Source organism: Anolis sagrei, chromosome 5 (assembly GCF_037176765.1).
Source record: "Anolis sagrei isolate rAnoSag1 chromosome 5, rAnoSag1.mat, whole genome shotgun sequence".
NCBI classification, from domain to species: Eukaryota; Metazoa; Chordata; class Lepidosauria; order Squamata; family Dactyloidae; genus Anolis; species Anolis sagrei.
Window position 1 is genome coordinate 171,155,801 of NC_090025.1, and position 27,092 is coordinate 171,182,892.

The window sequence follows — 27,092 nt, forward strand, 5'->3', positions numbered from 1 at the left end:
TTTTATATATTGCTGAGGCACTGTTTTATGTGTGATGGTATGCATACTGTCAGCTAAAATCTCATAAGAACAGTAGTTTGAGACTTCCGGGCTACATCACTGTGCAATATTAGATTACATTTTTTAAAGTGACATAAGGAGGAATTTGAATGGAGGAGCTACAGAGTATTTTCAAAGCATAAGAATCAGGAATGATGAGGAGAGTATGCATGCCATCTCCCTACAGTATGCACCCAGTCCTTAAAAAAATGAGATGCATACTGATATAAACAGATTGTGTATCTCAATGCAATAAGGTTCCAGGACTTATTTTTTAGTAGAAAACATAGGCTACTGCAATTGCATAGTGAATGTGGCTGGAGACTGCAGGCTAATACACATCACCTTCATAAATATTACAAAGTCGTAGAATCATAGAATCTTTGAGTCATGAGCCATCCAGTCCAACTCTCTGCCAAGAAGCAGAAGAATCACATTCAAAGTACCCCCAACAGATAGCCATCCAGCCTCTGTTTAACAGCCTCCAAAGAAGGACCCTCCACCACATTCTGGGGCAGAGAGTTCCACTGCTGAACAGCTCTCACAGTCAGAAAGTTCTTCCTCGTGTTCAGTTGGAATCTCCTTTCCTGTAGTTTGAAGCCTTTGTTCCACATCCTAGTCTCCAGGGCAGCAGAAAACAAGCTTGCTCCCTCCTCCCTATGACTTCCCCTCACATATTTATCCATGGTTCTCATCATGTCTCCTCTCAGCCTTCTCTTCTTCAGGCTAAGCATACCCAGCTCTTTAAGCTCATAGGGCTTGTTCTCCAGACCCTTGACTTTTTTATTCGCCTTTCTCTGGACACATTCCAGCTTGTCAACATCTTATTTATTTATTATTTATTTACTACATTTATATCCTGTCCTTCTCACCACCACAGGGGAACTCAGAGTGGCTCACAAAAGGCAGCAATTTGATGTTGTACATATACATAAATACAATAAAAATAAATATATGCAATTAAAACACAAAGAAAAACAACAGTAATACTAAAACAATTTTTAAAATCACTTTATCCAGAGTGAAATCCAAGGCCATTCAATTAGTCACTTCACAATTCTGTATACTCATATTGCTAGCCAAAAACCTGACCCTATAACCTTTAACTTTCTTCCCGAAGGTCAGGAGGGGGGGGGGCTGCTCTAATTTCACTGGAGAGGGGGTTCCATAGCCGAGGAGCCACCACTGAGAAGGCCCTGTCTGTCATCCCTGCCAAACACTCCTGCAAAGAACACGGGATCTTAAGCTCTGTGGTGGATCATAGAGGGAGCTATGTTTGGGCAGGTAAGCTGGACCAGAATTGTGGTGCCCTGAATTGGACACAGTATTTCAGGTGTGGTCTGACCAAGGCAGAATAGAGGGGTAGCATGACTTCCCTTGATCTAGACACTATACTCCTAGTTATGAAGGCCAAAATCCCATTGGCTTTTTTTTGCCTCTGCATGACATGGTTGGCTTATATTTAACTTGTTTTCCATGAGGACTCTAAGATCTTTTTCACATGTACTGTTGTCAAGTCAGACGTCTGTATCTTTGCATTCCATTTTTTCTGCCTACAAAAAAGTGATTCATCCTAGGAAAGTTTTATGCCAGGATTCATTGAAAAATTTACTGATTGAGAAGTTTTCAAATATCCATGATTACTTTAAAATTCTGATTTCCAGCAGGTATATGAGCCACCAGTTATCTTTTTCTCCCCATTCAAAATTATGCTTCTGGATCAGTTTGTTTGCTGAGTTTCCAGCTCCAATGACTGATGAGAGTGAAGTAGCTATTGGAGTTGGAAAAACACAATTTTTCTCCCTCTCCCCTGTAGGACCCTTTCATTAGCTCTGCACCTGCAGTGAAGGGTCCTTAATTTTCCCATAATGATAAATTTTCCTCTCTTGCTTGCCTTACAGAAACCCCCTCCTCATTATTTTGCTGTTGTTTCTGAAGGGTGAAGAGTAACAACCAGGGGCCCGGCTTGCCCTCCTCTCCATCCTTCAATTACCCTCTGCTTTTGATTATATTTTAAAGCTACCCTGTCTTAACTAATTGCATTGTGATTAAATGTCAGGCAAGAAATCTATAATAGTATTTCTCAATTGTCCTAATGCCACGACCCCTTAATACAGTTCCTCATGTTGTGGTGACCCCCAACTATAAAATTATTTTCATTGCTACTTCATAACTGTAATTTTGCTACTGTTATGAATCGTAACATAAATATCTGATGTACAGGATGTATTTTCATTCACTGGACCGGATTTGGCACAAATACCCAATGTGCCCAAATTTGAATACTGGTAGGTTTGAGGGGTTATGGTTTTGTCATTTTGGAGTTGTAGTTGCTGGGATTTATAGTTAACCTACAATCAAAGAGCATTCTGAACTGCACCAATGACAGAATTGAACCAAACTTGGCAGGCAGAACTCCCATGACCAATAGAAAGTACTGGAAGGGTTTGGTGGGCATTGACCTAGAGTTTGGGAGTTGTAGTTTACCTACATCCAGAGAGCACTGTGGACTCAAACAATGTTGGATCTTGACCAAACTTGGCACAGATACTCAATATGCCCAAATATGAACACTGGTGGAATTTGGGGAAAACAGACCTTGACATTTGATCTACTCACATTTGCATTTTTTCAAACTGCTAGTAATGGCATTCCATGCAGTTATGACAGACACATGACCTTGGAGGCGTCTAAGGACAAAGCCGGCTCTTCGGCTTAGAAATTTATTTATTTATTTATTTACTTTATTTGTACCCTGCTAGCATCTCCCAAAGGACTCGATGCGGCTTACACAGGCCAAGGCCTCACTAAAACAACAGCATAACAAAACACGTAACTTAAAACAAATCAAACATTAAAACAATAGCAGTAAACAATAAAAACAATACACCATAACACAATAAAACTAGGGCCGGGCCAAATGTAATGGGTACAGATTAAAAAGTGCTGGGTGTGACAGGTGGATGTAGGATTTTAGGGTAAGTGCAATGTGCAGACCATCTTAAAACTCTGATAAAGTGCTTCTGGGACATATTGCTGGAGTTTCCTATTCTGGAAAGGCACATCGGAACAGCCAGGTCTTCAAACTCTTCCTAAAGGCTGCCAATGTAGGGGCTTGTCCGATGTCTTTGGGGAGGGTGTTCCAACCACTAGAGTTGGAGATGACTGGACTTGATGTCAAGGGAAAACTTTTACCTTTACTAGGTTGGCAGAAGCTGGTGCTAACAGCGGGAACACGCCCTACTCCCCGAATTTGAACCTGCGACCTTTCAGTCAGCAAGTTCAGCAGCTCAGTGGTTTAACCCACTGTACCACCAGGAGGTGGGGGGCTGTATAGGGAGTTTCCAAAAGAATCAATAAATCGGGACCTGGGTTGTTGTAGGTTTTTTGGGCTATATGGCCATATTCTAGAAGCCTTCTCTTCTGATGTTTCACGTGCATCTATGGCAAGCATCCTAAGAGATTGTGAGGTCTCACAACATCACAACCTCTGAGGATGCTTACCATAGATGCAGACAAAACGTCAGGAGGGAATGCTTCTAGAACATTTATTTATTTATTTACAGTATTTATATTCCTCCCTTCTCATCCTGCAGGGGGCTCAGGGCGAATTATATTGTACATATATGTGGCAAACATTCAATGCCATAGACACACAGAGGCTATTTAACATTCCAGCTTTTTTTCTATGAAGTTATTCTGGCCGCCAGGGGAGCTGTTGCTTTACCATCCATTTGTGACACTGATGAAGTACTTTCTCATTCTTTGCATGCTTACTGGAGATTTTTTATGGTGTCGTAAATTAGTCTCCGGTGAAATTTAGGAAATTTCCCTGGTGGCGCAGTGGGTTAAAGCGCTGAACTGCTGAGCTTGTTGACCAAAAGATCACGGATTCGATTCCGGGGAGCGGTGTGAGCTTCCGCTGTCAGCCCTAGCTTCTGCCAACCTAGCAGTTCAAAAACATGCAAATGTGAGTAGATTAAGAGATACTGCTCCGGAAGGTAGGTAACGGTGTTCCATGCAGTCATGCCGGCCACATGACCTTGGAGGTGTCTATGGACAACGCCGGCTCTTCGGCTTAGAAATAGAGATGAGCACCACACCCCAGAGTCAGACATGACTGGACTTAATTTCCTACTTGACTGATACAACTGTTTTTGGGCTGCAAAGGTCGACAGCAAGCTACACAAATTGGTCAGAAGCTCACTCCGACCCAGGCTAGCTTCGAACTCATGACGTTTTGGTCAGTAGTGATCTTAATGCAGCTGACTCCCAGCCAGCTGCGCCACAGTCCCTGTGCATATAACCTGAAAAACGTACAACAACCCAGTGATTCCAGTCATGAAAGTCTTGGACAATAAATTGGGAGCTTTTGGAAAAGGGATGGAGGTACGATTTGTTACACTGGGTTTTGTTACAGTAGGCCAGGCAGCTTGGGACGGAGGCACATGCCCTTCTTTCCATCCACCCTTCCATTCATCCCCAGCTCACATCTTTGAAGAATGAAAATATAGTAAAAGGTTTTTCATGGTAAACACATACACAAAACCCTCCGCTTATTCCGCGCATAGAAGGCATGAATAGCTGGGTTGGAGGGCGGAGTGGGGGGCGTTTGGAGAGAAGAGAAGAAGCAGGAGAGACTGGGGGTGGGGGGTGGGGGGGGGGAGAAGGCCCTTGACAATCCCCCAAGACATTTTCTCTCCCTCTCTCCCTCTCTGCTGGGCAGAGCATTGAAGAATCGGCCCATTTTTTGCTCAGCAAGAGCGTTTAGAAAAGAAGCGTGGGGTCCCATTGAGGGAGCCCGTCTCCCCCTTGGCAATTGTGGGCTTTCTGAAACCTATCTTCCATGCCTTGTCAGGGCATTTTCGGGAGCCCAATTAGTGCTTTGTTGCGCCCAGGAGAGAGAGAGAGAGAGAAAGAGAGAGAGAGAAAGAGAAAAAAGCTCTTTTGCTGAATCTTTGAGCGGGTAAGAAGGAAAGAAAGGGACAGAGAAAGAGAGGAGGGGGCCAAGGCGAGCGAGGTCTCCCGCTTCCTCCCGCTTCTCCCTCTTATTTTGACGATTTCGGTCATTACTCCGTGCCATAATTAATATGACAACTGGACGCCGGAGTTTGTATAGAAACACCTCGGCAACAGGCGAGGGCGCGCGGGGTGGGTGGCAAAGGGGACTCCGCAGCACTGAGTCCAGCCCAAGAGGAGAAGGAGAAGGAGAAGAAAAGGGTGAATGCCCGAGAAGAAAGCAAGGAGGAAGAAAGATAAATAAATAGTGGGCACCGCTCGCTTGTCGGGAGAGAGAAAGAGGCGAGGGCCTGGGGGGGGGGGGGGGGGGATTGAGACTAGGAAGGAGCAGAAAAGAGAAGTTAACTTATTTTGGAATCTCTTTTCCTGCTCAAAGCCCGGATTTCCCCGAACGTCGTTAAGAAACAAAGAATGTTCCGGGCAACTTGCCCCAGAGTTGGGTTTTGTAGCCCCAGAGTTGGGGACAAATGGCATCGATTCGACAGTGTAGACCAGGCACGGGCAAACTTGGGTCTTACAGGTGTTTTGGACTTCAACTCCATTCGTAACAGCTTCAGACTCCTTCCTTTCCCCCCACAGGTTTTGGACTCCAACTCCCACCATTCCTAACAGCCTCAGGCCTCTTCCTTTTCCCTTTCAGGTTTTGGATTTCAACTCCCACCATTCTTTAACAGCCTCAGCCCCCTTCCTTTCCCTTCTCAGTTTTGGATTTCAACTCCCACCATTCCTTAACAGCCTCAGGTCCCTTCTTTTTCCCTCTCAGTTTTGGATATCAACTCTCACCATTCCTAACAGCCTCAGGCCTCTTCCTTTTCCCTCTCAGGTTTTGGACTCCAACTCCCACCATTCCTAACAGCCTCAGATCCCTTCCTTATCCCTTTCAGTTTTGGATTTCAACTCCCACCATTCCTAACAGCCTCAGGCCTCTTCCTTTTCCCTCTCAGTTTTGGATTTCAACTCCCACCATTCCTAACAGCCTCAGTCCCCTTCCCTTTCCTGCTCAGGTTTTGGACTTCAACTCCCACCATTCCTAACAGCCTCAGGCCTCTTCCTTTTCCCTCTCAGGTTTTGGACTTCAACTCCCACCATTCCTAACATCCTCAGTCCCCTTCCCTTTCCCGCTCAGGTTTTGGACCTCAACTCCCATAATTCCTAACAGCCTCAGGCTCCTTCCTTTTCCCTCTCAGTTTTGGATTTCAACTCCCACCATTCCTTAACAGCCTTAGTCCCCTTCCTTTTCCCTCTCAGGTTTTGGACTTCAACTCCCACCATTCCTGAGGCTGTTAGGAATGGTGGGAGTTGAAATTCAAAGCCCCCGGAGGGCCCAAGTAGGCCCAAGACTGATTTGAAGCCACATAGGGTTCCCACTTCGCAGGACTCCGGGGAAAGTGTCTGTGCTTGGAGAACCTTACAATTCAAAGTATGATCGGACACATGGAAGAGTCTGGGAGATGCAAGAGTATTGAGGGCCCCATCATTACAATCAAAAGCATCATGGGACACGTGGTAGAGTCTGGTGAAAGATGCAGGCAGAGGGGGGATTCTGGGCAATATCATTTGGAGATACATAGGATGCTGGGGAAAGTGTCTCTGGAGAACCTTCCAACCTGATGGGCTGGAGCGGGAAGCAGGCAGAGAGGATTGAGGGCCCCGTAGGCAATATTATCATAAGATACATAAGACTTCCAGTGGAAAAAAACAAACAAACAAACAGAGGAGAAGTTGGTTCTGCTTGGAGAGTCTTACAATCCAACACACGATGGGTCACTTGACAGAGTTTGGGAGGCGCAGGAGTGTTGATTACAATCAAAACCACCATGGGACATTCTTAAGCGGCTGAGGGGGAAAGGAAGGAGCCCGAGGCTGTTAGGAATGGTGGGAGTTGAAGTCCAAAACACCTGGAGGCCCCAAGTTCGCCCATGCCTGTTTTAGATGCTGTTTCTTCATGGGTTCCATAGTACTACTTAGACATGGCAGTTCAAGGTGAGAAAGGCCTTGAGACAGAAGGGTCAGCCGAGGAGGCAAGACCCGCCCTCGGGCAGACACTCAATCCACACCCATCCTCCACCGAGATTAGAATTGCACTTGCCGTTCCTGTTTACTCTTCCAGAAGCCGGTGACCGTGACTTTGACCTCAGTGCAGCCACCGTGGACAATTCCTCTCTGGTGCTGGGCTCGTTTTTCCTTCCTTCTTTTGGTGTCAGTGGGGGAGACCTTTGTACAAACAAGACCCCATGAATCTTGGGGTGCAACTACACCAGGTATGGGCACACACAGGCCCAAGGGCCTGATGTGGCCCTTTGGGGTCCTTTTTTCAGGCTCTCCTTTCTCTCACCATCCTATCCTTCCTTCCTTCCCCCTCTCTTTCCTTCCTCCTTCCCTCCCTCCCTTACCTTCTCTTTCTCCCTCCTCTTTTACCTTCCACCCTTTCGTCCTTCCCTCTTTCCTCCCACTTCCCCCTCTCTCTTTCGCCTTCCTTTCTTCTCTTTTGCGTTTCCCTCCTTCTCTCTTTCCTCCCTCCTTCCCTCTTTCTCTCTTTCTCCTTCCTTCCTTCCCTTTCGTCCTTCTTCCTTCCCTCTTTCCTCCCTCCTTCCCTCTCCCTTTCTCCTTCCTTCCTTCCCTTTCATTCTTCTTCCCTCTTTCCTCCCTCCTTCCTTCTCTCTTTCTCCTTCCTTCTTTCCCCCTTCTCTCTTTCCTCTCTCCCTCCTTCCCTCTCTCTTTCCCCTTCCTTCCTTCCTTCCTTCCTTCCTTCCTTCCTTCCTCCCTCCCTCCCTCCCTCCCTCCCTTTCTTCGCCTTTGTCCTTCCTTCACTCTTTCCTCCCTCCTTCCCTCTCTCTTTCTCCTTCCTTCTCTCTTTCCTCCCTCCCTCCATTCCCTTCTACACTTCCTTTCTTCCCTGAGAGTTAGCTGTTGTAGAGTGGCATAGGCTGCCTTGGAGAGTGGTGGAGTTTACTTCTTTGGAGGCTTTTCCACAGAGGCTGTCTATCGGGAGTGTTTGGATTGTGCCTTCTTGCATGGCAGGGGGTTGGACTGGATGGCCTCTTCCAGCTCTAGGTTTTTAGGATTATTTACCAGGAGTAGGCAATATGAGTCTTATGGATACTCTTTTTCTCTCCCGTTCACCATTTCATCCTGACCAAGACTAACCCTTTTGGGATCCAAACTTTAACCCGTCTTTCCTTCACTTTCTGCCTCCGGAAGTGAAGAGGAAGGGGAGGAAAGGGCAGGGAGGGGATTTGGGGAGAACACCTTCCCTCCCAGCCCACCCACCCTGCTCCAGCCTGCTATGCGGCCCCCAAGTTAGAAAGTTTGTAGAATGTAGTATGGATGCAATCTGACTCCTCTTTAGTTGCCATGGCTCAATGCATTGGAATCACAAGAGTCCTTCAGACGTCTCTGCCAAAGAGTGCTGCTAACTCACCAAACTACCACTTTTAGGAGCCCATAGCGTTAAAGTAGACCAAACAGAGAGTATCTACACCCCAAGAGATGTGCGCTGCCTTCTTTTGGATGCAGAAAAAGGGGACATAAAATCTCTGGCGTCGTTCTGGACAAAGTGTAGTTATTCTGCTGCTCCCACTGGAGCGTGGGCTTTCTCCCACCCGCGTTGGAAGCGCTTGCAGCAGCATCTCTGCCTGCCTCTCTCTTTGCCCGGGAGGAGAAGTGGTCCTTTCCGTCCCTGGAGGTTTGCCCACCTCCCTTTCCCTCCTTGGCCGACTTGGCGGAGGTCAGTCGTGTGTCTCCATTGTGCGGCCACGCGCCCCGCGTCCATCAGCCGCCTGAGGCCGCCAGCTCAGCTTCTGGTGGCAGGCAGCAGGAAGGAGGAGGAGGAGAGCCATTCCTTCACCCAGAAGACCAAACAAGCCCTTGGGGTTCTCAACTAGGCCTAGGGGCTGCCTGCTTTTTGTTGCTGCCATTAAGAGAATCATAGATTTGAAGAGACCACAAGGGCCCTCCACTCCAGCCCCTTCCTACCATGTTGGAACACACCATCAAAGCACTCTTGACATCCAGCCTCTGTTTACAAACATCCAGAGAAGGAGACACCCCCAGACTCCCAGCTAATGTATTCCACACTCGAACAACTTTTGACTGTCAGGAAGTTCTTTCTAGTGTTTATGTTGGGTTTCGTATCTGGACTTCACAAGTTTCCAGACCTCAGTTAGTAGCCAGACTAGAGCTAGGACTAAGCTGAGAGATTCCTTTCCCCACTTTATCATACATGTTTCCCTCTTTAGGTATCTTCCATAGGACTGTGTCCAGCTGATGGCAACTCCTTGAATGACTCCATCAGTGTTGCCTCTGAAAAATCTTGCAAATTTCTTGGGAAGAGAAGTGGACAAGTGTCAGCTTGCTGGAAGAAGCAAAGACCAGCAGCATTGAAGCAATGGTCCTCCACCATCAACTCTGCTGGACCGGCCACGTTGTCTGGATGCCCGACCACCGTCTCCCAAAGCAGTTGCTCTACTCTGAACTCAAGAAGGGAAAATGGAATGTTGGTGGGCAAGAAAAGAGATTTAAAGATGGGCTCAAAGCCAACCTTAAATACTTTGGAATAGGCACTGAGAACTGGGAAGCCCTGGGCCTTGAGCGCTCCAGCTGGAGGTCAGCTGTGACCAGCAGTGCTGTAGAATTTGAAGAGGCACGAATGGAGGGTGAAAGAGAGAAATGTGCCAAGAGGAAGGCACATTAAGCCAACCCCAACCGGGACCGCCTTCCACCTGGAAACCAATGCCCTTACTGCAGGAGAAGATGCAGATCAAGAATCACCTATGGACCCACCACCAGTACACCGATCTTGGATGACCATCCTACTCGGACTACAGCCTAAATAATGCATGTTTCCCAAAAGGGCTTTGTCTTTACTCCTCCTGCTTGCTTCCTCTCCCCTTTGATTATACAGGAATGGAATTCTGTGAGGGAACTTCATCTTTTAAGTTTTATTGCTCTGGGTTGACTATGTGGTCTTCGCCATTGTTCTCTTCTGCCTTTTCTTCCTTCCAGTGAGGATGCATTTTGCCTCTCTCTTTAGGCAAAAATTGATTAAAAAACCTTTATATGGTTTTACCTCATTAGAAGATGTGATTTAGTACACTTAGCTCCAAGACCTTTTCTATAAAAAAATGCATTTCTTTTACTTTAATAAATCAGAGTCCTTAGTGTTGCAATAAGTTAAACCTTTGTACTGGCAGGACTGAAGACTGATAGGTCAGAGGTTAGAATCTGAAGAGAGTGCGAATGAGTTCCCTCTGTCAGCTCCAGCTCCTCATGCTGGGACATGAGAGAAGCCTCCCACAAGTATTGTAAAACATCAAAACATCTGGGTGTTCTCTGGGCAACATTCTTGCAGACGGCCAATTCTCTCACACCAGAACCAACTTGCAGTTTCTCTAATAGCTCCTGACATGAAAAAAATACTTCAGTAAAAATTTATGAACCTGAAGTTCTGACTCTACAATCCTGTGCCATCCTAAGAATAGAAGTTTATCCCAGTTTCACCACGTGTAAGATTCTGTTGGTTATGACATTCACTTCTGGTACTCTGCTATATTTATGGTGGAATCATCCCAACTGAGGGTTATTTTGAGTCTAACAGCTCAGATTTCCCAACAGTTTAGGTCAGGCATGGGCAAACTTCCACAGTTCCTAACAACTAGTAGACTGTTAGGAATTGTGGGTGTTGAAGTCCAAAACATCTGAAGGACTGAAGTTTGCCCATGCCTGGTTTAGGTGGAATTTCTACTCCTGAGATTTGAATCCATTCCTCCATGTCCTAGTATTTTGAACAGCAGAAAACCAGCTTGCCCCTTCCTCAGTGTGACATCCTTTCAAATATTGAAACATGGCTAATATGATGTCCCTTCTTAGACTTCTTTTCTCCAAGCTGAACACACTCAGCTCCCTAAACTGCTCTTCATTGGGCTTGGTTTCCAGAACTTGGACTATTTTGGTCAACCCTCCCTGGACCTCTTCCAGCTTGTTAATGTCTGCTTGAATTGTGGTGCCTTCATTGTATCATGGGGTTGGAAGAGACTACAAGGGCCAATCAGTCCAGTCTGCTGCCATGCAGGAACACACCAAATTGACCCTAGTCTATGAGGACTCTGTCTACACCAGTGGTTCTCAACCTGTGGGTCTCCAGGTGTTTTGGCCTACAACTCCCAGAAATCCCAGCCAGATTACCAGCTGATAGGATTTCTGGGAGCTGAAGGCCAAAAACATCTGGGGACCCCAGGTTGAGAACCACTGGTCTACACTGTAGAATTAATGCAGTTTGACACCATTTTAACCATGATGCTAAGAAACCATGGGATTAAGTCATTTGGTGAGGCATCATCACTCTTTGGCAGAGAAACTTAAAGGTCTTGCAAAGTACAAATCCCATAGTTAAACTTCCACTCTATGTCTAACTTTTTTTTGATGTACATTTTAATATTAAAACACATCATAAAAAATCATATGTGTATTCTATGGAATATTTTAAATGATTATGTGTTTTAGCAATGTTGTAACCCACTTCAAGCCGTGAAGATAGGCAGGTAACATATAAAATTATTATTATTAATAATACCATTATTATTCCATATATTTGATCAATGGCAGTTAATGATGCCAAACTGCACGAATTCTACATTGTAGATGTATATTCAGGCTAAATTCCAGATTGGAAATACCATGCCCTAAAAATGTCACAGAATTTGATTGAAGTACCCTTATCTTCCCTCAGTACTATTATTGTTGGTTCACATGAGCAAGAACCTCCAGGTTTGGGATCAAAAAGTTGGTTACTGGTCATGATAGCTCTACATGTCAAAGTCAGAAGCATTATATACTGGGAGTAACAACAAGAGATGCAAAATGAGGGCATGTAAGAAATTAGTGTGTGTATGTTAACTGCAAAATAAGATGTATGAAGCCGGTTGGTTGGGCCATGCCCGGGGTGCTGGCTGAGCCTGGGACTTTTGGTTACTGCTACATTTTTCAGGCTTGAGCTATGCAGGTGCTTGCAGAAAAACAGAAAGAGAGATAGTTTGAAGTGTACTCTTGCTTCATGAGCTTCTGGAGGAAGATTTCTCCACATGGACAAAGAAAGACCATTTTAAATCTCTCATAAATTGACATTATGTGAGTCGATGCAACTGATCACATATGTTGTTCTAATTTACAAAGAGTAAACTACTTGTTCTTTATTGATAATCTCTGTGGCATATTTTCTTTCTTTGTGGGCTGATCAAATGTGAACTGCACATGGTTTATTTTACATTACGCCCATATAATTTGCTAACAGCACCCAAATTTCAAGTCCTGCAGAAAGTGAGTTTTTAAAACTTGTATATTTGCTGTGCTCTTCTTTTGTTAACTTTGCTTTTTTGATGACTAAACCCATTTCTAAATGCTCAACTGAAGTTTGAAATTACTGCAGTCCTAAAGATTTGAGTCCTGTTGGAAAATTTCATTTAGGAGGAAGGAAGTTTTATTTGGAAGGGCAATGTTCTCCATTTTATTGCTCTCACCTGGAAATTAAACCCCTGAATACATTATCTCTGGGGGACAAGAGCAACAGGTCATATCCAGTTTGCAGTTTTCCAAAGATTCACCTACACAGATCTTCAGTTGGATTTAGCATGGCTCCTCCTCTGCTCTTAAATGGTATCTTGGAGCAAAGGTTCAAGTTAGGAAATAGCTTACCTACAAGTAACAAACTGTTCATGTCAGCTTGGTCTCTCCAAGTGTTGTCATTGAAGAAACCTTTGTATTATTTTACACTAGATCAGTGGTTCTCAACCTGTGGGTCCCCAGATGTTTTGGCCTATGAACTTCCAGAAATCATAACAGCTGGTAAACTGGCTGAGATTTCTGGGAGTTGGAGTTCAAAACACTTGGGGACCCACAGATTGAGAACCACTACATCAGATTAAAATTTAATTGTCAGATTTCAGGGGCTCCATTGCATTAAAATTTCCTAATAATCTGCTACCTTAAACTGCAAACTGTTTATATATACAGTGTTCCCTGACTACTTCACAGTTCACTTTTCACAGACTCACTGTTTCACGGGTTTTTTTTTTTTAAAAAAATGAATTTAAAATATACAAGTAGCGAAGGAACACTGTATACCCATTACCTGTGATTGTGGTTGGTTAAAATCATCCCCTCCGATGCCATGTTTCGCAGCGCAGCCACCAGAAGGTGAAAAAGGCATGTGCGAGTGGGGAAGGAGGAGGGGAGGGGGAGCCAGGCACATGAGGAGGAGCCAGCAGGAAGTGTGGTATGCAAGGGGGGGGGAGGGAGGGAGGAAGGGGGAAAGAGGAGAGGGAAGAGAAGGCAAAGGGATTGAGTGAGTGAGAGAGAGAAGGGGGAGGGGGAGAGAGGTGTGGGTGGAGCCACTCCTAGGAGGAGCGATCCTATGCCTCGTGTGTGCTGAGGCAGTACATATACTGTATAGCGTCCCTACTTCGCGGATTTTCACTTATCACGGGTGGTCCTGAAATGTAACACCCATGATAAGTGAGGGAATACTAAATATGCCTTCAGGATACCTGCTAACTTAGTGATCCCCACTAATTTCAAGGGGTTTTCTTGGGCAAGGAATAATCAGAGGTGATTTTCCTGTTCCTTCCAATAAAATGTAACCACCCTGAGTCCCTTCAGTAAGATAGGAGCAGGATATAAATAAAGTTTGCATTATTATTATTATTATTATTATTGCCCAAAATTTATTAATTTTATTTATTTACAGTATTTGTATACCGCTTTTCTCACCCCAAGGGGTGAGAAAGGCGGTTTACACATAAGTAATGGCAAAATTCAATGCCAGTACAAACAATTACAATTATACACTACAATTAGACATAAATCAAGTTAAAAACAGTGCATCCACAAGCAATAAAACAATAATTAAAACAACAAAACAGTCTCGTCTGTCGAGTTGCTGTTCCAGTCATTGTCTTTCTGAAATGCTGCATACATTTACTTCTACTGCCCGAAGGCCTGATCCCAAAACCATGATTTTAATTTTTTTTCTAAAAGTCAGGAGGGAGGGAGCAGATCTTACCTAATTTGGGAGTGTGTTCCATAGGCGGGGAGCCACAGCCAAGAAGGCCCTGTCTCTCGTCCCCGCCAGACGCATCTCTGCTGTTGACGGGAGCAAGAGCAGGGCCTCCCCGGATGATTTTAGATTACGAGGTGGGACGTAGGGGTTGATGCGTTTGGACAAGTAAGCTGGGCCAGAACCATATAGAGCTAAACACCTAATATTTGTTGGCAGTTTCTTATCCAAATACTAACCCAGTTTGTTGTCCACAATGAGATGTTGCAGACAACATCTCCATCAGCTGGGTCTCCATCTTCTGCCGGGATGCATTTGCTGATATCTTTCTGCAGCTGCTGGTACTTCTGCACTTTGGCCTGGAGCTTCTTCTGCAGGGGCTCCGCCATTCCTTTATGACATTTACCTGTTTACTATATCCAATTGTAGTCCCAATTAAAGTAGTGTCACTGCATTGAATGAAACATTTATGAGTTAATATTGGATTAAGTTGGGTTGATTCAATGTGTTGAATCTAGTTGGATTTGTCAGTTGCATTTGGCCCTAAACTTGTGTATCAAGCCAACAGTGTGTGCACAGTACAACCCATCTATGTGAGTAAAGTGGGCTACATGCAGAACTGAAGCTGTGAATTATTACCATAATCAAATTGAGATGAGGGAATAGAAGGTCCATTAGGAAAAACAACTTTTCCGGTCTTAAGCTCTTTTTTTTGCTGAGGATCTCAGAACAGATCGGAGTTGTGACATCACATTAGAGTAAACACAGCAGACTTGTGAATGAGCCAAGGCTAGAATTGCCTGCTTTTGTTCCAGTTCTATTCTTTATATGGCAATTTGATCTGCAGTAATTAGAAGGTGATATTAACTCCATGTCATGAAAACTTCCACGGACTGATATCTCCATAGTAAAGGTGACAGGCTGCTGTTGTTTTCAATCATGGCCACTTGGCAAAGCTAGCTAAAGCTGGCCTTGTCAGAAAGGTGAATGAGGCTGTGTTTGGGATCTTATCTTATTTCAACAAAATACTGGATTGTTGTTATGCTTAAGAGATTTCCCTTGCTATAATTATTTTTCAATCAAATTATCTTTTCAGGAGGAAAATGCACATGTCCTTGTGATTTTTAGGAGTGGAAGAAGAGAACAAGGGATTATTTAGATTTTCAAATTGATCTATGTAACAGCATGGTGTAGTGGTTTGAGTGTTAAACTAGGACTCCAAGAGGCCAAGGTTGAAACCCCTGGCCAGCCATGGACACCCACTGGATGACCTTATGCAAGTCACACACTCTCAGCCTTAGAGGAAAATAATGGCAAACCTCCTCTAAATAAATCATACCAAAAAACCCCTTCAAGTTTACACTATATATTGGAGTCAACTTGATCCCGGGTGGCACAATGGGTTAAACCCTTGTGCCAGCAGGACAGCTGACTGAAAGGTTAGTGGTTCAAATCCAGGGAGCGGGGGTGAGCTCCCATCTGTCAGCTCCAGCTTCTCATGCGGGGACTTGAGAGAAGCCTCCCACAGGGTGGTAAAACATTCAGGTGTCCCTTGGGCAATGTCCTTGCAGACAGCCAATTTTCTCACACCAGAAGTGACATGCAAGTCCCTCCTGACATGAAAAAAAACTTTTAAAAACTTTTTTTCTCTTTTTTAATGATTTTTTTAAAATATGAGTTTCCAAATTACATTTAAAAAGTGGGAAAAGGATAAAACATAGGGGAGGTGGGAAACGGGTAGTTGAGGAATGGTAAAAGGGAAAAAAGAGAAGAGAGAAAGAGAAAAGAGGGGGTAATCTCTGGGAATGTGTCAAAAGGGGTGGAAAATATGCGGGAAGGTACAAAAAGGGTTGGGGTATTTGTGCTTCCATTCTTCCCTATATTGGTTTTAATTTTCTTATATTCCTTTTTACTGCTTTTTGTTGTATCCCCAGTGATGGTGTCTTCTGTCAGCTTTCTTCTTTTTAGATTAATAATTTTACTTTATTTTCCTTCAACCATTCTGTGAAAGGAGTCCAGTCTGTTATTTTTATATATCTACCTTGTGAGATGGAGACTAATGCTGTTAATTTATCCATGCTCATAATTTCTAGCATTTTATCTATCCATTCTTCTCTTGATGGTAGGTCTTTTTGTCTCCATATTTGGGCACAGACTAACCTCACCGTCTGTAAAGAGTTTGTCTTTATTTGTATTCCAATTCATGTTTGTCATCTCTAATAAAAAAATCCTCGGGATGCATTGGGAATTTTTCTTTCAATATTTTTTGGCATAATTCATGAATTTCTTTACAAAATATTCATGCTTTGTCACATGGCCACCACATGTGGTAAAAAGATCCTTCTTGTTTCTCACACTTCCAACAATTGTGATTATAATCTTTAGTAAATTTTGCTATCTTCTTTGGGGTCATGTACCATTGATACATGATCATCATTTTTAGCTAATTCTCTTTTAAATCATAAGCATAGGTATATTTCAGTATTCTATTCCACATTGTTTCCTATTCCTCTAACATTATTGTCCTTCCAATGTTTCTTTCCCATTTGGTCATACAATCCTTAATCTGTTCCTTTTCTGTACTCCATACCAGAAGTAGTCTGCAGATTTTCACAATAATTTTCTTTTCATTCATTAAAATCTTATCCCCCCCCCACCAAAAAAAAAAAACCCTTGAAGGCATAAAATAACTGTTAAACCAACATCCCTAGCCTCTGCCACATTTTAAACATTGCAGACTCAGGTTCAGAGAGAGTCATGTGATATCTAGCATGCATCTAACAGATGAAAAACAAGGACTATTGCTCTGGAAAAGGAGATAATTGTACCGCTTTTGCCACTTCAGTTTTAAGGGTTATAATAGAGTAGCTCTAAGCTGCTTTACTTTTCCTCCTCATTGTTACTAATGGAGGCTGATGACCCATATGCCATATCTGGGTTTTAGTATGATGTTTAAAGAAGCCATTCAAAATGTGAGCCTATTTTATAGAAAGTATCATCATCTTGGATAACTCTATCAGATTGAATATGGATTGTGTTCATTAGCCATTGACATTGCAGCCACCAATTACCACTGTTTTTAGAGAGTATGCCAGCTTCTATATACAACAGAAGAAGCATTCCTCCTAGAAAGTATGGACTTCCAGAGAAGCTGAAGCTGGCCACTTTAAGAATAGTCTCTGCCAAGCTGCTGAGCCAAAATCAAAATTATCAACAAAGACTGATATTGACAGAACATTTGTGGTGTTTATTTTGGTCATTTATTTATTTACAGTATTTGTATACCGCTTTTCTCACCCCGAGGGGGACTCAAAGCGGTTTACACACAAGTAATTGCAAAAATTCAATGCCAGTACAAACAATTACAATTATACACTACAGTTATACATAAATTACATTAAAAATACATCAATGAGAAATAAAACAATAATTAAAACAATAAAATAGTATCGTCCGTCGAATCGCCATTCCAGTCATTGTCCTTCCGAAATGCTGTATACATTTACTTCTACTGCCCTAAGGCCTGGTCCCAAAACCATGATTTTAATTTTTTTCTAAAAGCCAGGAGGGAGGGAGCGGATCTTACCTCATTTGGGAGTGTGTTCCATAGGTGGGGGGCCACAACTGAGAAGGCCCTGTCTCTTGTCCCTGCCAGGTGCATCTGTGCTGTTGACGGGAGCGAGAGCAGGGCCTCCTGGATGATCTTAGATTACGAGGTGGGACGTAGGGGTGGATGCATTCAGACAAGTAAGCTGGGCCAGAACTGTATAGAGCTTTATAGGTCAAAATCAGCACTTTGAATTGGGCTTGGAGATGGACCGGCAGCCAGTGGAGCTGGCATAGCAGGGGAGTCGTGCTAACCATTTTCCTCTTCTACAGTCAGTACTTTGAGGATTGAGTACTGTGTTCCAGTTTGCAGCATTGTTTTGGCTGTTGAGCTAATTAAATAAGACTCTTGATATCTTTTCTAATTTCTCACATAAGTGATATCATTCATCTGTTATGGCGTGTTAGAATAACAGAACCTTAAGAGTTGGAAGGGACTACAAAAGCTATCTAAATACCATGCAATGCAAGATTTGTGTAGAGGAGATTTGTCTTTGTTTTTCCTTGGAGACTCAGGGCCCATCTAGAGAGGCCCAAAAACCAGGACCTGTCTCAGTTTTACCAGAGGTGTCCAAACAATGCCCCCTGTAAAACTGAATTAATTAAACATCTGATAAAATTCAAGTTTTATGATAAGATCCAGGTCTTACCAGGTGTGGGCCCTGTGTGGATTGGGCACGGGAACTGCATCATGTGATTTCCAGGCCCAATTCACACAGTCAACAAAAATATACAAAATACATCATGCAAGCTTCCAAAGCTTCATCACTTTCTTCATCAGGAAAACATGTTAAAAATCATACAGAAAAAGAAAATTGATGATGTCACAGGACTACATTTTGTCTCCAATGTTATTTCTGTTGACAGTTAAGATGGTTTGGAGACATATTATGTAGGCAGGAATCATACCTACCTGACTGTGTGGAGAATATAAACAAAGAACAATAAAAGATAGACAATAAAATTTCAGGTCCATTGGCACAGAAAGACAATTTTTTAAAAGTTTTTTTAGTAGAGGACTTGTTATGGTTATATCTCTTTGAACAAAAGCTCTGTTGGATAACAACCAAATTGGTTCTGTATGAACCAAAATACCTTGATAGTGGCATCCTTGGTACCAATGGAGATCCTAGAAGTGTCCTGTCTTAGCTTAAGACAACTTAGAGTCACTGCATGACAATCTCTCATCTGTGTAGCATTTAAAAAGTTAAGACAACCCAGAATCTTATGTGGACAGAGCACCATCTACTGGCTGGTGATCATGTTAGGAAAAAGCGATATGTGTAACATGTAATGTAAAATATACCACATGTAGTTCACATTTGGTCAGCCCATGCATTGCCTTGCCACAGAAAGAAAATATGCCATGTAGGTGAACAGTAAAGAACAAGTAGTTTGCTCTTCTTAATTCAGAACAACATATGTACAATGTGATCAGTTGCACCAACTCACATAATGTCCTTTTGTGAGAGATTTAAAAATTGTCTTTTTTTGTCCATGTTGGATAAATTCCTGCAGCAGCTCATGAAGTGAGAGCACACACCAAATTCTGTCTCTCTCTGCTTCTCTCTTCTTTTCTCTCTGCACCTGAATAGCTCAAGCCTGAACAAAAATGTAAGAGTAACCAAAAGTCCCAGGATCAGCCTGCTCCCTGGACATTGCCTGAGCAATCAGCATCATGCATCTTATTTTACAGTTGACACACACACATTAACTGATTCCTTGCATGCTCCAACAGCATACAACCTCCCAGTTACGTCAGCTTCACTGGCTGCCCATCTGCTACCGAACAAAATTTAAAGTGCTGGCTTTAGCTTATAAAGCCTTAAACGCTTCTGGTCCATCTTACCTTTCTGAACATATCTCCCCCTATGAACCAACTTGGGCATAGAGATGTGCCCTACTCTCAGTCCCGCCTCTTTTGCAGATGCAACAGGGCCTTCTCAGTGGTGGCCCTTTGGCTATGGAACTTCCTCTCCAGTGATATTAGATTGGCTTCCTCCCTCTTGGTTTTCAGAAGAAAGTTAAAACGTGGCTGTGAAACCAAGTGTTTGGGGAGTAGCACAACCACAGTGCAATATATATCCACAGAGCCAATATAAACGGAGCCAAGTAGCTTGGGCCATGACTGCGGGATTAGGTGCATCGTTTTAACAGTGTTTTACTAGTTTTTAATTGTATCTATTTGTTTTATTTTGATTTCAAGCTCAATCTTTTTTGTATTTGTCTGTTTTATGGTTTAATTCAATTCTGTTTTATGTTTTAATGCGGCATTAAATAATTGCCAAAACTGGAGACTGCTCTGAGTCACCCTTGGAGTGAGATAGAGTGGGGTAGAAATACAGTAAATAAATAAATAGTTCGTTTAAGTCAAGGGCAGATTTGTGGGTCAAAATTATGGATTTTGCTCTGACCCATGGATAAGTTGAGTGAGCTAGGTATGTTTATAAGCAGAGGCTGGATGGCCATCTGCTGGGGGTGCTTTGATTGTGATTTTCCTGAATGGCAGGGGGTTGGGATGGATAGTTCTTGTGATCTCTTCAAATTCTATGATTCTATCAGCTGGTGCCAGAAAGAAGTGGCAGTAACAATGCAGTGGTCAGAGGTTATAGATGACCAGGAAGTAAAAGGGGGACAGCAGTGAAAATTGTGACAAAGCTGAGTCTGAGATTTTTGGTGAGCATATTCTGCACTAGCTCCAAACCTCAGACTCACATTGAATGAAAAGCTTGCTGTATTCATGATGCACAGCTGTTTCCAGTGAGAATTCCAGGGATTTTGCTTGTTTAAACCATCTTTGCCCTCCAGCTTTGCCCTCCGGAATTTGCAGGAGCCTCCACAGTACCCCGTGGCTGCAGGGCAATCTGGACAGATAAGATTGAATCTGATTTAGTCCAACCCACTGTTCAGACTGGACACTTGCACGATCACTCTTTCCTCATCAGTGAATGCAAAAGAGAGGGATTGTATTGCTGCCTCTACTCTTAGCAGAGCTCTGTGTGAGCTCCTGGCCATTGTGGGTGCCTCTTTTGACATCAGAGCAAAGTTCCTGGATCACCAGCATGATGGGGCATGGTCCCCCCCTCATTTTTTCTTATTGCACAGGTACTCTCTTCAGACATCCACAGAGGTGTCCGGATAACCAGAAAATCTCCCCTCCTTCTCATTGGTCATGCGTGAAAGCTCCTCATATTCTCATTTTAGGACTCAGTGTTGTCAGGACATCTTGATTTCTGTGTTTTCACTTCAATACAGCCCAATGGTAGTCATAGATGTGGCTACATATTACCACAGCATCTGGTAGAGCCTCATTTGAACTGTACTCCAGCATCCCAAACTTGCCAACCCTGAGCAACCTTTATCTCTAGCACATCAGCAGGACTATTACTAAAAACAGACTAGAGGGTTTCACCAACAACAACCCCACCTTAGTCTGTCTGCTTTTTAAACCACCTAGCTTTATGAGATCTGGAGAATTCAAAAGATTGCATCTGATTTGTAGGTTTTTGAAACTAGCCTAATAAAAATTTCAACCAGATATGGATTTTGGGGACTTTTTCTTCTGTCCCACAACGTGGTTATTCTTTATTTTGACTGAAAAACGGTGCCTCCAATTGTTCAATAGTAATGTTTGCATGTTTCTGCATGTGGATGACGGCAATAGAAGGAAGAAAGCCCTTAATGGGGTTGGGCGGATACATCAATAAAAAACATTGCTGTTCCTTGCTCATGCACTGCACTTGGTGTTGGATTTTTATTTCAAGGTTGTACAACAGTGACAACAGAAAGAAGACAACAGTCTATTTCTCCAAAGCACCAATAAGATTTGAGCCTTATTGCTTGTTATACTTAGCAAATTGTAGTTTTGTTTACACTGCAGAAAGGGTTATGGTCAGCCAGTCCCCTGCCTTTGCCAATCAGTGGCAATCTCTGTATGCTTATTGCATTAGACAGTCTCAGGTAATCCAGCAACTCATGTCATAACATTTTGAAAAGGGAAACAGAGGGGTGCATGAAGCAGTGGGCAAGATATAGGGAATTCCAGGTCTTGGGTTGACCTTGGCCCTCCATAAGTCCCAGTTCACCCCACATAGGTCCCAATCCACCCCACAAACAGCCACACTCTATTTTTAGAATCATAGAGTTGGAAGAGAACTTGTGGGTCATCCAGTGCAACAACCTGCTAAGAAGCAGGAAAATCACATTCAAAGCACCACCAACAGATGTCCATCCAGTCTCTGTTTGAAAGTCTCCAAAGAAGGACATTATCACTTTGTAGCCTCCAAGGACAGATATGATTTTACTTCCCACAGTTCTTTTAAAAAAGTATTTTCAGATTTTAAAAATGTTTGCAAACACCAATACACACATCCATTGTGGTTGTGTGTCTTTAAGCCATTTCTGACTTATCGCAACCCTAAAGCAAACCTTGGTTTTCATGGCAGGTTTTTGTTCACAGGGGATTTGCCTTCTTCTTCGTCTGAGGATGAAAGTGACTTGCCTAAGAGAGCAACTTGCTTAAGAATACACAGTGGGCTTCCATGTCCCAGCTGTTTCTGCTACTGTTCAACACAGAAACCAGTACGCCATGCTGGCTCTCTACCCCTCCATTACGATGCATCAAATTAATATATAAAATATCCCTGTCTTTAACATCAGATAAATCCGTCCATATCAGATCCAGATGGTATTTCTCAATTCTGGTTTGCAGTTATAAAAAAAAACTACTTGTCCAAAACTTTAGTTTAATCATCAACAGTTGTTTTGCTAACACAAGAAGTTTTTTTTTAATTTGGAGACAAATAAGTACACTAGTGGATAGAATGGTTAACAAGTTTATTAATGAATAGGCATAATTTGCAAAGATGGAAGGCTTAACAGAAATTAAGGAGCAAATGGAAATTTACATTTAAACCAAGCCCCACTGAGCAATGTACACCCCTATTCTGTTGTTGATAGTCCCAGGAAATAAATCCCCAGCTAACTCTTTTGGTATGCACTGAACTCTTCCATGCACAATCTTGGAGACTTTTTATACACAGAACTTTTAATCTGTCTGTAACCCTCCACTCTCAATCAGTCACAGCTAGGGCACATCAACGCTGACCCTTAAATTGGACCCAATACAATGTGATAGATTGATCTCAAGAGATGTCCACAGAGGGACTCCCCTAGCCACTGTGACTACCCTAAATGCCTCCTCTCACCCCCTCATGTTGCAGTGGTTTCTGACCACAATATAGCAGCTACCTGTTCCTGGTTATGTACTCTGACTTTAGTCAGAATGACAGGGTACCCCGTGAGAGGGGAGAAGAGGAAATCCCCTGTCTCTTCACCTCATTTCCCAGCACTCTTGTTGCCCACACTGACATCAGGGTAAGCAAGAGGAAACAGATAGGTGCCATGTTGTGGCTAGAGAGAAGAGTGCCATCCCATGTCCCCATGCTCACTGAGTCTAGGGATCATGAGATACCTGTGGGGACAGTTGTGGCTGGTTCTGTTTGGGAATCAGTGCAACTGTCCCCACTGGCCTTAGGTCAGGGGACAGCCCAAATCCCAACTTTGAATTTGGGCTTTCTCTAAACATTTGGTAGCACATGGCAAGGTTGTATTACAGTGGCATTGCCCCACATTTCCATGGATCAGCCTATGCAGCATGTAGATGTCATGGGCTTGATCCTAATCTATACTGACTTAAATGGTCAGTGTACATGAAGTCCTAGAATCATAGAATCATAGAATCAAAGAGTTGGGAGAGACCTCATGGGCCATCCAGTCCAACCCCCTGCCAAGAAGCAGGAATATTGCATTCAAATCACCCCTGACAGATGGCCATCCAGCCTCTGTTTAAAAGCTCAAAAGCATCACAGACATGGAAAGAACTGCGAGGGCTATCTAGTCCAATCTCCTACTGTGCAGGAATACACAACTAAAGCAGTTTTGAAAGATGACCATCCACCTCCAAAGAAAGAGCTTCCATCACCTATGAGGCAGTCTATTCCACTTGGCTTTGGTTCAGTGTGTTCTTATTTATCCCTATGTCAGGCTTTTGGTAGTTAGTGTCTTATTTGTTGTCTATTATTTTCAGGGGTTTTTTTGTGTGTGTTTACAGTATGTGCTATTGCTCTTTAGAACCTCAGTGAGCATAATTTTCTTTACCAAGGAATGCAACCAATGTAGATGTGTTTAAAACACAAACCTTGCCTTCACAAACTATATGGGCAAATTCAATGGACATGCAAGATAATAGACAAGTGGTAAATGAATTTTAATAACTATCCCTGATTTTGGGTTGTAGTGGTAATAGCAGCTACAACACATACCAAGATGCTAAACAAAACTGAGAACATTCTGAACCAACCACAAAGCAAAACCCTATTATTGTTTGTTCATGGGGGTGGGAACAGATTTTCAAAGAGCTGAAATTAAACTATTGCATAATACAAAACCCACTGGAAGAAAATCAATCCATGCTGCCCTCTCAAACAGCAAACACATGTGAAACTTGATGGTGTTCCAGTTTGTGCCCCGTATTGCACACAGGGAAGCAATCTGGGCCTCCAGAGTTTGAAGGGGGTTGATTGGTGCAAAAGAGGGATGTGTCAAGAAAACTCCACCTCTGTCCAAACTCACCAAAAAAGAGAAAAGATCAAAGAAGGGGGCTGATCCTTCAGCTGCTCATTAAACTTTAAATAACTGTGTATGTTGTGTACACAGACATTCCTGCAAACACAGGAAGATCACATTTCCCTCTTCCCTGCAAGCAAAGCCTGATAATTTGGGTGAACATGGCTAAAGAGGTCCACATCATGAATGGAGATGCTTTACAGGTAAGTCCCTAATAGAAACTGAACCTGGTTACAGGGTGGCATATGAATGCAATGTAAAGTATGACAAGTAGCAGTTTGCTATTGGTTTTACACTTTTTCAACCTGTTCCTGTGTCTTTGACATTAGTAATGACTTGATGTACAACAGATGTGACAAACACGCATCTTCTTGATATTATTGGACTGTAAGTCCAGGCCTTAATTTATATTGCCAAGGGTGAGGAATGATGGGATTTGCAGTCCAACATTTGGAAAGTCCCATGAGTCCAATGCCTGATGTATACCGATGTATAGGGGATAGCAATTCTCTCCTTCCAGATGAAATATTTTATTATTAATCCCTGTATATTTTTGTTGTTAAATACACAATTCCAGAAGGTGGTTCAAAAGCTGGTAATGCTTCTCAATCCAGTTGACTTGGAAAAAAACAAAATTCAGTGCATAGCATTTTTCCTTTGTGAAAAATGGTTATACTGAATTGTCTGAATGGCAAATAAATGATGGGGCCATAATTAGACACTTTGCCACCAGCCATTAAAATATTGTTTTGGTGATGAGTTCACACCTTAGTGCAGAGTTAAAAACACTTCTCATCCCATGACCACAAAAGAGCTTCGGAAATTCAAAACAGATTTGTCCCCAGCCTTCATCTCTGAATGAAAACTGAGAGACTGGTGCAAGATTAATAGCACATACATTCAGAAGAATTAAAACCTTCTTTGCTGCTTCTAAGCACTTCCAGAGCTCAGAGTAATAATGGGCAAAAACATTCCCTTTTCTCCAGCTCAAGTCAGGGTTGATGAAGACTATGCATTTTAGCTGATAAGAAAATACATTAGAGATCTGTCAACCCCTGTAAATAAACAAGCATGGCTTATTTTCCCTTCTCACTTTTGATCTTTGTTCTCCAAACAGTTAAAATGGTCGGGTGAGTTTGTCTCTTGTTCAGCTATAGTTTGCGCTAAAAAGAAACCAACCCGTTCCCGGGATCCAAGTTAATAGGTTGAAATTAGAAAGAGCTAGACCAGGGTTTCTCAACCTGGGAGTCAGGACCCCTGGGGGGGGGGTAGTGAGGGGGTGTCAGAGGGGTCACAGTGGGAGGTTTGGCCCAATTCTATCATTGCTGGGGTTCAGAATGCTCTTTGATTGTAAATGCATTACAATTACAACTCCCAAATGTCAAGGTCTATTTTCCCCAAACTCCATCAGTGTTTACATTTGAGCATATTGAGTATGTGTGCCAAGTTTGGTCCAGATCCATCATTGTTTGAGTCCACAGTGTTCTCTGGATGTAGGTGAATGACAACTCCCAAACTCAAGGTCAATGCCCACCAAACCCTTCCATTATTGGATTGTTGTAGGTTTTTGGGCTATATGGCCATGTTCTAGAAACATTCTCTCCTGACATTTCACCTGCATCTATGGTAGGCATCCTTAGAGGTTGTGAGGTTCCAGCATTTTCTGTTGGACATGGGAGTTCTGTGTGCCACGTTTGGTTCAATTCCATTGTTGGTGGAGTTCAGAATGCTCTTTGATTATAGGTTAACTATAAATCTCAGCAACTACAACTCCCAAATGACTAAAACAATCCCCTCCCCAACCCCACCAGTATTCAAATTTGGGCATATTGAGTATTTGTGCCCAATTTGGTCCAGTAAATGAAAATACATCCTGCATATCAGATATTTACATTACAATTCATAACAGTAACAAAATTACAGTCATGAAATAGCAATGAAAATAATTTTATGGTTGGGGTCACCACAACATGAGGAACTGTATTAAGGGATCATGGCATTAGGAAGGTTGAGAAACACCGCCCTAAACTATGTATTATAAACGTAGTGGGCTACTTAATAAACTCAAGTAGTATACAAGATATAAAATCCACATGGTGCTAGGACAGATGCCCAAACAAGTATTTATTGGATTTAAGATTTTCCAAATAATATTGTGTAACCCAGCCTCGGTTTTTGGGTAGCTTTGGTGACCCCCTAATTTCTTAACAAGGCTGTCTAGTGAATGGTTTTTATTCATTTTTCATGCCAACGCATTTCCTAATTCTTATACCCTCAAACCAAGATCAAAGTTTCCATAATACAGACTTTGGCACATGTTTGCATTTGTTCCATTTTCCTCCTCATAAAAAACATTTCACATGAAAAGAATTCTAATACTTTAGTTGGTACCATTAGGTTAATGGGAAGAATTGTTGATGTTATGTCTCTTCAAGCTGATCATAACTTATCCTAGAGTTTGATAGGCAGGATTGAGTCAAAGGAGGTCTGCATTGTTTTTCTCAAAAGCTGAGAGAGTGAGGCTTGCCTAGTGTTTTTCCTTGGCTGAGCTGGGATTTGAACCTTTGTCTCTCAGAATGCTAGTCTGGATGTTATTCCATTACATCACACTCTTTACTGACACTTGTTAGCCATCTAGTAAGAGTATTTCATAACTGGTTCAGCACACACTGTTCCAATTGCTACTGAACACAGAAGAACCAGTAGTTAGAATTAGAGCTTGGAAAAGTTACATTTCCCAATGACAACTCCC

The 27,092-nt window shown here is 42.8% G+C and overlaps 1 protein-coding gene across 1 annotated transcript in view; it reads left to right on the plus strand.

The window, feature by feature from the left end:
- Positions 1 to 24,379: 24,379 nt before the first annotated feature.
- PAH (phenylalanine hydroxylase) overlaps positions 24,380 to 27,092 on the plus strand; it is a 34,951-nt gene continuing 32,238 nt past the window's right edge. The window contains exon 1 of the mRNA XM_060776889.2: positions 24,380 to 24,543. Coding sequence (XP_060632872.2) covers positions 24,502 to 24,543 — 42 coding nt within the window. The 5' untranslated portion in view covers positions 24,380 to 24,501. The remainder of the gene's footprint in view (positions 24,544 to 27,092) is intronic.